The sequence below is a fragment of the Diadema antillarum genome, unplaced genomic scaffold (assembly GCF_040938485.1).
Source record: "Diadema antillarum isolate AM-2024a unplaced genomic scaffold, OU_Dant_1.0 seq00001136_RagTag, whole genome shotgun sequence".
Taxonomy (NCBI): Eukaryota; Metazoa; Echinodermata; class Echinoidea; order Diadematoida; family Diadematidae; genus Diadema; species Diadema antillarum.
The window spans coordinates 602,600-614,769 of record NW_027271948.1 but is presented as its reverse complement, the minus strand read 5'-3'; the positions used below and the strand labels follow the sequence as shown (position 1 = coordinate 614,769).

At 38.0% G+C, this 12,170-nt stretch overlaps 1 protein-coding gene across 1 annotated transcript; it reads right to left on the bottom strand.

The window, feature by feature from the left end:
* Nucleotides 1-1,159: 1,159 nt before the first annotated feature.
* On the bottom strand, nucleotides 1,160-12,100 carry LOC139744105 (dynein intermediate chain 3, ciliary-like). Its single transcript, XM_071654562.1, has 14 exons — nucleotides 12,048-12,100; nucleotides 10,622-10,821; nucleotides 9,899-10,060; nucleotides 9,134-9,252; nucleotides 8,481-8,623; nucleotides 7,962-8,075; nucleotides 7,105-7,244; nucleotides 6,430-6,552; nucleotides 5,666-5,845; nucleotides 4,809-4,852; nucleotides 4,195-4,330; nucleotides 2,923-3,165; nucleotides 1,931-2,089; nucleotides 1,160-1,220 (listed from the first exon to the last, which is right to left on the bottom strand). Exons 2-14 carry the CDS (start codon nucleotides 10,802-10,804, stop codon nucleotides 1,170-1,172), a joined length of 1,797 nt encoding a protein of 598 aa, XP_071510663.1. The 5' UTR covers nucleotides 10,805-10,821; nucleotides 12,048-12,100; the 3' UTR covers nucleotides 1,160-1,169.
* Between the last annotated feature and the right edge of the window lie 70 nt (nucleotides 12,101-12,170).

Here is a 12,170-nt window from a genome sequence, read left to right as displayed (position 1 = left end):
CTTTTAATCCCAGTGTTAACATCCTTCTAGCTCTCAGCAGAAGGCACTAATGTTATGTTGTGTAGGTAATGCACTGATATGAATGTGTGTCTTGGCCATTCATTAAGATATCCACACCACAGAGGAAAAGAATGAGAATGTGCAGCAAGGATGAGAAGACTGTGGTCAACTCTGGCTCGTCATATCCTGGAAGAGAAAGTAACAAATATATCATGAGCCATCCAGTAGTGAGATATATCCTCTAGATGCAATTCTAGGTGTACAATCATCATATGCGGAATAATACAGTGCACTCCCGTTATAACGAACACGGCTAGAACAAATTCCAAGTACAACAAAGTAAAAATTCAGGCCACAACATTATTTGTTCTATGTTTTTTATTGTTTATTTGTTTGGTTGTATTGAAATTTTGACATAACGAAAGAAAACTGCCGGTCCCAAGTACTTCATTACAACAGGAGTCCACTGTACTGTAAAAGTGGATATTTTCACGCGACTAATTTTTCACGCTTGGCCGGTAAGAAGAGTTTTGCGTGTTTTAAATTCCGCAGAATCAAGACACCAAGTACAGGAACATTTGGCAAGCAAAAATGTTCACGTGCTTTTATTTTTGCCCAAGTTTCTGGTTGCGCGAAATGCGCAAAAATTTCAACACCACGAATATTTCAACACCGCGAAAATTTCTACTTTTACAGTATTGCAAAATACTTGAATTATTGGAGCTGTTCCTTGACAGGGTGAATTCAATTACAAGTTATGGCACGCTACATGTATATCAAGTCATAACCTATCATGGAAGTTTAAACACCCCATTTTTTGACTTTTTACATAAAGTGCTTGAAAATCCTGATAGTACACATTTGTCGTTTTTTACTTGACACAGGAGTGTTTGTACCTTAAGGCATACTACCTTCAAAGAAAGTAAATTGACAAGAACACTCTAATGGTCACTGCATATTTTTCACTTAAACTTTGTCACTGCATATTTTTCACTTAAACTTTAACAGCACTCTTGCCCTGTCTTCATTACCTTCATGCATACATATCATCTCCTTTGAAAAGATTCTCCTTTTTATATAAAATCAGTTTCGCTCGTAAGACTCAACATCAGAATTCATGCACTTTTCCTAAAGAAACATATTTTTCTAACCAGGCTTACCTTCCCATCTTATTTGTCCTCCTTTTCACCATTTTCCGTGTCCTTCTTTTCACTGCCATTCTGAAAGAAAAAACCATAAAGTTTCTTGTTTACAAAAATGTCATCACACAAAAATTTCAGAACTATCCTGTTTCTTTGTCCTCGCTCCGTGCCAGAGCAACACTGCCTCCTTTTGATTGGTCAACAATTTGTGCACAGACTGAACTACTTAAAATTGCTTACAAAAAAAATCTGACATTAGACGAGAGTTTGAGCTCACTGAGTCAAGACTCTTATGATAACTTTCATATTTCTAATGGTCTTCCTGATCTTTGCCTTTCAGCTTTGCTTTTTTTTTTTGTAGTGATTTCAACTTTGTGCTTATACACAACTGAATGAACCATTCTATTTGTGCTCACTCCATACAATACTACCACTTCATATTTCCTTCAGCAGGAACTATTACGGCAACAAGCAATCAAATGCGAGTAATGGTCTGCTCATGTGACAGCTAAATCAAACATTTTGTGCGACAATTTGTGTTAGCAATCAGATAACGAGATGTGGCACAAGATTAATTCAGGGTTTGCAGTAGCATTTGACAATGCAGGTTAAAATTTGGAATCTTTACAAGGACTGTTTTGGCCATTCTTTTGTGAAAGAATATTGTCTCCATCCTCTTCTAAATCATTTGTTTTGTTTTGTTTTTCGATGTTTGCCCAAGCGGGTTAGACTCTCACGCATCACCATTAGCCCCCTTTCTGTCTCCGTAACAATGGCAACCAGCTCACCTGCTCTGCAGCCTCTTCAATGGTCTTGTTGTCCTGCTCACTCAGCTTGGCCTGCTTGGCCTCAAACTTCTTCTTGTCCGCCTGCACCATCTTGAAGAAGTCCTCCTCAGCGTTGGCGACGAGGTCCTCCTCCTCCTCTGGTCCTCCTTCCTCATCCTCCTGCATCATTCCGAGAAAGAAGATGTTACATAACTATCACTTTCAGATCCATGCGTCTACAGAGTGCTAAATTTCCATAATTGGCCCTTTGATACTGGTCCACACTGAACAGCACTTCAAATAATTTTCATTATTATATCATACACAGAGACAAAACAAATATTTCCATGCCCATCTTCATGACTTCTTTTGTGGTATATATGTTCTTGTGTTTTTCAGGAGCACTGTCTTTTTGGTGACTTTCAATAAATCTCACCAGCTTCATAGTAGACCATTTTCTCCTTCAGCCCCTGCATGGGACAAAGGTGATAAGTCTGATATATATTGCAAATCTTAGCTGTAAGTTTAATCAAGGTCAAGTACTAGGAAGCGTCACAGCCTACATTGCCTGCTTAATATACAGGATGTAATTATCATACGGTGAAAATAGACCAATTTGCATTCCTATTTTGTCTGTGCAGCACATGTTATAAAGTTTAAATCGAATGTTCAGTCTTACTGCTTCAGTCTGCAAAGCAGCACTAACATGACGTAAAAAAGAACATGACTTAGCCATGATCCAGAAAACCATCTGATATTACAGATTTATTAGATATTGACTAATGACTTGAGGGATTGTTTTTTTTTTTAACAATTCCTCTTTCATGGTCTAATTGAATATTGAAAGACATTTATGATAAATCATTAGAATTAAATTCATCTGATCTCTTGCAACCATTGAATCAATGAATGATTCTATTTCAGATAACCAGTTTATGATAAAAAGATGAGGCTTTTGAAAGGAAATATGATATAGGAGAAATACAGAGAAGGATTAGAGTGATGTCCCCTACCTCATTGCCTTGTCCACTGGCTGTCTGCCTCTTGAGTCTAAGTTCCCTCTGGCGGGATTCCAGGATCTTCTCACGCTTGGTCTCCCTCTCAAACATGGCCGTCACCAGGGCCTTCTCATTGCGCTGCATGGTGCAGAGACCGCTGGACAGCTCCAGCAGGGTGGTGGTGCCCGAGTGGGAACCCGTGGCGATGAGGCGGCCCTGGTCCTGGACACGCAAGCTGTGCAGGGCATCGTCGCTGACCTGTGAATTTCCACAGAAGAAGACATATTAAAATCATATCAATTATATAGACCAAAGTTGTATTTGTCAAAATGAATGTGGTACATTGTCTGCCTGATAATGTCTGCACTACAAAGATAGGAGAGTCGAAACAAAACTCATATTGAGTGAAAGAAAGTTAAAGGACAAATTCACCTTCATAGACATGTGGATTGAGAGAATGCATCAATATCAATAGAACACATCAGCAAGAGTTTGAGGAAAATCAGACAATCCGTTTAAAAGTTATGAATTTTTGAAGTTTCTGCTTAGTCACTGCTAGATGAGAAGACTACTACAGCTTGTGATGTCACATATGTGCTAACGACATAAAGAAAATATAAAGAAAATTCAAGATATTTTCACTTTTCTCGCATAATAAAAGAACATTTGACCTTCCTCTTTCAGAAGTCAAGGAGGAATAATATTACCCTTAACATATGTCAGTGAAGAGTCAAGGAAAAGTGCACTTTTTTTCAAAAAGTTAAATTTTGTTAAATTCTCTTTATATTTTTCTTATATCATTGTACACATGTCACATCACATACTGTAGTAGTCTTCTCTTCCAGTAGTGACTTAGCAGATACTTTAAAAATTCACAACTTTTAAACGGATTGTCCAATTTTCCTCAATCTTTCACTGAAGTGTTCTACTAATATTGCTGCATTCACTCAATCCACATTATATAATTTATGGTGGACTTGTCCTTTAAAGAAAGAGATTATTTTCCAGTGAAGGAATTGGTGTGACAGAACATTGGAAGGCAATATAAGTGCCAAACAAGGATAATCTCATCCTCCTACAAAAGAAGACTATTTCCTACTTTGGTCATCACCAAACATTCTCTTTCAAAAACCCCTTTCTAACCATCATCAGCTAATAGGACTAACTGTAAAAAGTTTAATCACCCATTATTACACTTATCTAGCTCCCAGTCCCATTTTTGCAACCCATCAAATGAGAATACAAACATGATAAAGATGATAATGCCTGGACTTGAAGTGACCGTACCTGCAGGCTGAGGGTCGGGTCTTTCTGCTTGAAGAGGTAATCCCACACGTCGAGGGAGCCGTCCATCTTGGTCGTGAAGAAGACAGCCGGCCTTACAGGACTCCAGCAGCCATCAGTCAGGTAAGACATGTGGTATCTGCAACAGATGGGAATCAGAGGGTTAACAGCCATCACTGGTTTTCAAGATAGGTCTACGCAAGTGTTGAGTTGTGGGCTGCAAGTCACTAGGCACTGAACTGTTTGATTCCTTAGTTCTAGGCTTTACTCTAATTCATTGATATGCTGGATTTTTCAACAGTATATCAGTCCATCAGGGTTCCTGCATCTTTTACAAAAATAAATTCCATGACTTCGATGACTTTTCCATGTTATTTGATAAAATGTTTTCCTTAGAAACAAAATTACATTGCAAACAAAAAAGAGGATCATTAAAAGGCAAAAAAAGAAAAAAAAATTACATTCCCATGACTTTTCCATGATATAAATCTAATTCTACATTTTCCATGACATTTCTAGGCATAGAAAAACATTTTCAAAATTCCATGACTCTTCCAGATTTACATGACCGTGGGAACCCTGGTCCATAATGAGTTAAGAAGTACCATCATACTTACTTTGTCCACATGATAGATGAGTCCCTGATATCTTCAGACCAGATCTAAGCAAGAGCAAACAACAAAATGAGAGAGTCAGTCTGGGAAAAGCTCATGTTCTATCATGTCAAATCAGTCAAAATTTGACCAAAACAGAGATGAAATGTGTCAAAATTTTGTCAATTCTTTGCTCATTGAAAAAAACAAACAAACAAACAAAAACAAAACCCAAACATTTAAAGATCAAGGATACAGTTTTAACTTCAGCAGCAATTGATACTGTAATATCTTCTTAATCTTTCTTGTAACTTTCAGGTCTCAATACCTGTTCATTCATTTCATCAATTAGCAATAAGGACCTGCCAATCAATCCCATTCACCACCATTACCGTCATTTAATCATAAATGCATGCTAATCACCTTATGTAACACAGAATTCACCTGAATGGAAGTGAACTGATACATCAGAACACCACAGAGAATACAAATTTTGGTGAAGTACTTGACCCTGATTGTATTTATTACATGGGTATAACTCCAATGAAGAGTCACACTAGTATTTTCTTTCAAGCGGCATAAAATCAAAGTCTCCGCACATTGATCCTGACAGATTGATTGTGAAACATGAACCTGATTCCACTGTTTTATGCAATCCCTAAAGCATTCTAATTCTATATTTTTGCATGTTCAAGAAGTCAATTGCTGGCAGCAATCAGTGTCACTCATTTTGAAACCCCAAATAAGTCTTCAGAATTACAACCATGGCACTTGTCTTAAAACTTAAAGGGTATATTCAAAGGATTTTATTAAAGTTAGAGCCACATTCTGTTCACGATTCCAACATATATTTGCAATAATGACTAGGCACTGGTTCTTACCCTCGCCGTCCAATCACCAACAGTCAGGAAGTTCTTGGGGAAGAAAGGATTTCTCTGCAGTGAGTAGACAGGGCCGATGTGCTCCCTGTACATGGCTACAATCTTCTCAGCCGGTGTTTTGGCTTTCCTGTTACATGAGATGATGGTGCCTTGCTCAGTACCAACCATGAACTTTGTGGGCTGTGGGTTTAGGAGAGAGAGAGAAATATTATATCAGATGGGACAAATGCAATTCTTGAATTCTTTTCATCATCAAGACATATTTTCTATGGATATCTAAATAAAAACAAAAGATGCCTAATCATTTGAATGGGCACATTTTACTTAATAAGGGTTTACTGTTGCTTCACATAATCATGAAAAGCCAGCAGAACTTTTTTTTTAAATTCCAGGACCTGGTACACAAGTAATTTTGCATGATATCAGAAAAGCAAGAAAAGAGAACCAAGATGTCAATACAATTCAGCAAAATGTGATATTCATTGAGAAGAATCAAACATTTTTTCCAGAAGAAACTGAAGACATATGGTAAAAAAACAGTTGAAGGAAATAGGAAAAGAAACTAAACATTCTTTTGCTGGGCAGGAAAATTTGATAGTATCATGAAATTTGGGCATTGCTTTCCAGTAGCAAAATATATCTACAACCATAATCAGACAAGATTCCTTAAAATGCATTCTTTCATAGTTTGAGAACAGCGAGATAAAAGACATCAGACTTAGGATACATTCTACTGTTTGACTCTAGAGTAGAAATTGGCTTACAATTGTGGGTTCATATTCCAGGGCAATGACTCCTTGTGCATTTTCCATTTTGCCTTTCTTGGTTGGGTCCATGACCAGCTTCTCCGTTGGCTCTCCCAGCTTGCGTGTGTCCCACCATAAGACCTGTGTGTCACAGAAAGAAATGTACATTCAGGTGACTGATAGCTAGGAAGACATCCTATAATAACACATCCATGCTTGATGAAGACTTTCCCCACTTAAGTGTCACCTATCAATGACAGTTTATGTGAACGTAGCTATTGTGGGAAAGGAAAATGAACTACTACACAGTGTGTGTCCCCCAACACGATGCAACTGAGCACACTGAATAGTCTGAACATTGGAAGGTGAGGTATCTTGATAAAATTCATGTACGCTGTCTAACTGTTCATAGGAATGTACGAAAATTGGAGATTGCTTGGGACAATGGAAAGTGAAACACATTCTTGTACATCACACTGAGTTGTTGTTTCATATCTTAGAGTTTGTTATCATCTGAACAAAGGCTCCATCAACTGATATTCTGTATAAATTGCATTATTTCAGCTGAAAGTCCTACACTTAGTTGAGGTTGTCTCTCCTCACATAACAGGTTATTTGGTGTCCAGAGCAAATGTCTGCCATGAAGATAGATTAATAGATAAATGGCATAGACGGGCATGCTGTGTGCCGTACCTGTCCATCTGTGGATGCAGAGAAACACTCCGTGCCCGTCTTGGATTGCAGCCAGATGGTCTTATAGACGGGGTCGTGGTGACTGTGCTCTACCGGTGACATCTCCACTGCCTGAGATCCTTTCCTTGTGTCCCAAAACGCTGTAGGTGACCACAAGAGTATGAGAGATAGAGATTGCAGATTGTTACATGTACTGCTGGCCAAGATATAGTCTTACCGTCAGAAATCTTAATCAATCTTATTATTTTAATTATACAAACAAGCGTAGCCACAAACAAAATATAACCCTAATTTCCCACGCACTTCTTATGGAGTCTAGCATGATTCACTACTGTAAAAGTGGATATTTTTGGCGACTAATTTTTCGCCCTCAGCCGGGTAAGAAGAGTTTTGCATGATTTTAATTTTGCGGAATCAAGATATCAACTATTGGAACACATGTCAAACACAAATATTCGTGTGCTTTTATTTTTGTGCTAGTTTCGAGTGGTGCGAAAATTTCAACACCGTGAAAATGTCCACTTTTAGCAGTTTTATTAGAATAAACGAGCAACTGCATACATTGTGCATGCATTCCCGACAACAGAGCTTATTACATAAAATCTCTTCATCTATGTACATAGAATTTTCTCGTCAATATTAATGGAGTTACTGTCCCTCGTAAATTAAAACAAAAAGCGACCTGATGTTCACGAATTGCAATTTCTAATTCCCATCATTTGATACAGTGTGAATGACAACATCATGCGAATGTAAATTTATCAAAGCTTGTCTCCTAATAACATAACTCCTTGTTATAGCAAGAAATGACGTAATCAACAATCGGCATGGCAGGAACCATTCCCTCTTCCACTTACCGACTTGTCCATTGTAGCATCCTCCGATCAAGACGTGGACATCTTTTGGGTTGTATTCCAGGCAGACAAGGGGTGATACTGGCTTTAGTACAAACTCTGGCTTGTTAGGGTTTTCTGGTGGCAAAACGATGAAATACACAGAAACACAGGGTGAAACATTCATCTAAGTTCTGAAATTGGCACATTGATAGTACCATTTACAGGGTTTCCAGTGTATGAACCAGAAATGGTTTTAGGCAATTCACACGAAGAGAATCCAAGACGTGATTCACATCACATACTGACCATCATTTCATACTCCTGGTACAGACATGGAGAAAACTTTGTACCATGATTGGCAGTAATATGCAGAAAAACAAATGAAAGTTAACGAAACGAAAGGAAATGCACTTCAATATAAAAATGCTTTAATCAGTAGGACTACTGTCAATGAAAAAGAAAAAAAAAACACTCTTGTTTCTACATATAGATCTCTCTTTTCATATCAGATGATGACATGAAGTGACATGGCCAACATACCAATGTCCCAGATGTATGAGTCGAGGCTGGTATCTGGCGATGACCTCTGGAACTCGAGACTGGAGTAGGCTACGGCTAGTTTCTTTGGTCCATCTGGATACCAGGATAGGTGAGTGGCTGGCCTCTTGATTTCATTTGGATCTCTGCAGCAGAAAGCAAAAAGAAACGTGTACAATACACATGAAAAACAGGACTGTGATGGCAGATCATCAATTTCATTCAAACGAAGAGATGTTATGCACTAACAGAAGATAAAAAGGACATAAACGTTATGTATCCATCACTAGTACAGCTGTGGTAACTCAGTACTTTGAGTAACATGATTTGATATGCTCAATATTGTTTTTTGAAAAAGGTTAAAATAGGGCAAGGCAAAGTTTGCAGATACAATTCAATTCACTTTATTGATAATCACAAGAACAGAAATATATACACAATGTACAATGTGCCAAGGAGTTCACAAAGAAAGCCAAAGGCTTAAAACAAATGTGATCCCCTTGTGACAAATGAGGCAATAATCAACCTTCTCATGGAATGTGTATACACCTAATCAGTAGATAGCTTTCATCTTCACGATCAATGAGAAAAGAAAAAAAAAAGTGATTCCGGAAAAAAATCCACAGCAAGTTAAATCTTCTCCACCACTCACTTACCTGAAAACATTGATGGTTTTGGCAGATGGCGTCTCTTCTACCTCCTCAATCTCCAGGTCTGCAAAGTAGTCTTCATAGATGTCTATTGCATTGTTTTGTTGAATACAGTGTTCCATAACCTGTGTCAGAGAGAGAGAGAGAGAGAGAGAGAGAGAGAGGCATTGTTAATTTGTTTACACAACTTCTACACTAGTCATAGGTAACATGTGATTATACTGCAACTAATGCCATGGGGACTGAAGATCCCATATCATTTTCCCTTTATTTTAAAACTGTCTGGTTCCAAAGTGAAGTTAATTATTATAAACAATCAAGGCAACGCTTGAAAGCTCTGTATTTATGGCCTTATTGTGTTGATAACATGATTATAATATCATGCAAGATACAGATGGAAGAATATTACTACCTATTAAATATAAAAACAGCAACAAACTATGAAAATGCCCACACGAAACAAAGGAAGGAAACAGAAAATTACAAGTTTTTTTGCCAAGACATGCATAAACATGCCTGGGCTTCACTTCTGCAATGAATTGTAATTCTGAATCACCCTCAAGCCACTTTGACTGGCTTGATTTTTCCTCGAAATGGAGCTAAACTCGACATGTACTGTGAATATGGAAAATAGAAATATGTTGAGAGGAAATTTGCATCATTCCTTCGCATATTGTGATGAGAAAAACTTATAACCAATACTCTGATTCCCATCTACAGTCCAAGTATACTCAGGCCTACTACTTTACAACCAAAGAGGGCAAAACTTACACTGGCCAAATTCAGGATGGTGTTGATGTAGTGCTCATCCTTCTCCACCTTCTTTCTGAACCTGATGACCTGCTCCACCTCCTGTGGGTTGATGTCCTTTGGCCAGCCACCCTCGGAATGGTTGATCCCTCGACTGTCCGTTTCAAATCGCTCTGTGTTCACCTGCATGGGCAATTTACATGGAAAGCAGTGCATTATGAAGAGACATCGAGACATTTTTTTTCTCTCTCTCTGTCTCTTGAATCTGAAATATCAGTACTGCATGCGAGAGGCTTTTATTGTAGATGAAATCTGTCCCACTTTGAAGAACTCATTGACCTCTTCCACAAAATCAATTCTTACCCTGTTTATGGAAATCTAAACATTGTGCTATTTGAGAACAAAATGTTCAAATGTTTATATACACAGTGAACAGTGGACTACAAAAGGTTAACAATCTCATTAGCTCAGTTGTGCCTTTAGGTCTGGTGAGCTGGAGATAACAATAATATTTCACATTCACATCCCCTGAGATGGGTCTAAAGCCTGACATGCTAACAACTAAAACATCAGACACAGCAACAGAGAGCATTATCAGCATAACAATGTCAAGAACCCTTGCTACAACACAATCCTAAGTCTCTGAAAGAGTATTTGGCGACCTTATACACATGGAATTTTGTTATATGATTGATAAACAAATGTCAGTAAAGTTTACCAAAGTATGATGTTAAATGCACTCACATCATGCTCTGACATTTCCTGCACACATTGTATCCCCCTGTCCACTGGATTCTTCTCTATGAAGTTTGTCAAGAGGCTTTCATCTGGAAGGATGTCCACATGAAGCTCAGCTGGGCGATCAGAGAAGTTGCACTGCCGCCCAAACTCATTTCTCTTTTTCGTGTACACGTACACGATCTCCATGGTGCTACCTTAGTTCGCTGCAAAAAGACATCAAGGGTTGAAACATGAAATAAAAATATACTCAATCCAACTACAACAACCTCTAACATTCACAATTCATGAGACTTTAACTAACTAACATTGTATAAAATACCGGACAGCATGGTAATTCAGGACATGCACATTTTGCATAATGACATTCAAATAATGCGCACAAGACTTTGCAGATGAGCCTCACAGAACGTTGTATGGACCAAAATCGCAAAAAAAAAAGAAAAAAAAAATAAGAATGTGACATAAACCTGTAAAAACGCGAAGAAATTCACATTACACCTCAGATTTGGAAGGAGTTATCAATTTTTCACAAGGTTTTATCATGTGAACTGTTAGAAATGTTCAAGTAAGACATTTTTTTACCGTAAGATACGGAATTTGAGCCTCATTTGCTGATTTTTTGTCTTTATCGTCCACTCAGTAAGAATGTGTACAGTGAATGGAGGGTATGAATTGTGAATCTGGTGCAAGAACAAGGTGCGAAAGATGTTGATTATTCCATTACAAGAATTGTGCCCGGAAATATTATGAGATTTCACAAAAGAAAAGACTTTTTAGTTTTTCTTTTGCAAAAGACGAAAAAAGAACAACTTTTTGGAAAGGGGTGTATTTGAAGTCTTTTTTCCCAAAAATTGGAGTGAATAATTTTCATAATTTTGCCAAATTCGTAATTTTCAGGACTTTGTGAATAGCTGGTGCCATTTTTGGCCGAAATGTCATCCTCAGAGTCCTAGCCAAGAAAAAAAAAGCGTCCAGTGATACGATCAACTCTCCTAGACCTTAGATTCTTAGAACTCGAGAAGCCTCCTGACTTGTTGTCGTAGGGATCTGGCATTTTCTTTTTAGATAAACTAAGCATAATCATATATACTGAAAATCAAGGACACATAGGAATTTAGAAAAACATTTTTTTAGACCTAATGTTATAGCTATGCATTAAGTTAGCATTCTCTTCGTGACTGAGTGACTCCATACCAGCATTATTGTCGCATTTGATTGAGCATCGCCGCCATCAGCATCAATAGACCCTATTCATCAGCCATGGGGCCGTGGCTGTGCTGTGCACAGTGCCAGCGACCACAAACAGAACTTAAATATGTGAGTCTTTTAACTAAAATGCTACTTCGATACTGTCTACGAATGTTATGAATTACCAACTTATTCCCCGGATAGGTGATAGTGAAAAGATATACAGATGACAACAATTTACCTTTGTGTAATTGGTAGTAGAATTAGTATCTCCCGTCAAAATCTGCATCAAAGCTTCGCTGAAGCTGTTGCCAGGGTACAGCGGCAGTCTGAAGAGCGCATGCGCACATGACCTTTGCTAAAA

Coding starts and splice junctions, on each gene's coding strand:
- LOC139744105 (XM_071654562.1), bottom strand. CDS start 10,804: ATGGAGATCGTGTACGTGTACACGAAAAAGAGAAATGAGTTTGGGCGG. Junction 8,624..9,133: donor AAAACCATCAATGTTTTCAG/GTAAGTGAGTGG, acceptor TTTCTGCTGCAG/AGATCCAAATGAAATCAAGA. Junction 7,245..7,961: donor ATGCTACAATGGACAAGTCG/GTAAGTGGAAGA, acceptor GGTCACCTACAG/CGTTTTGGGACACAAGGAAA.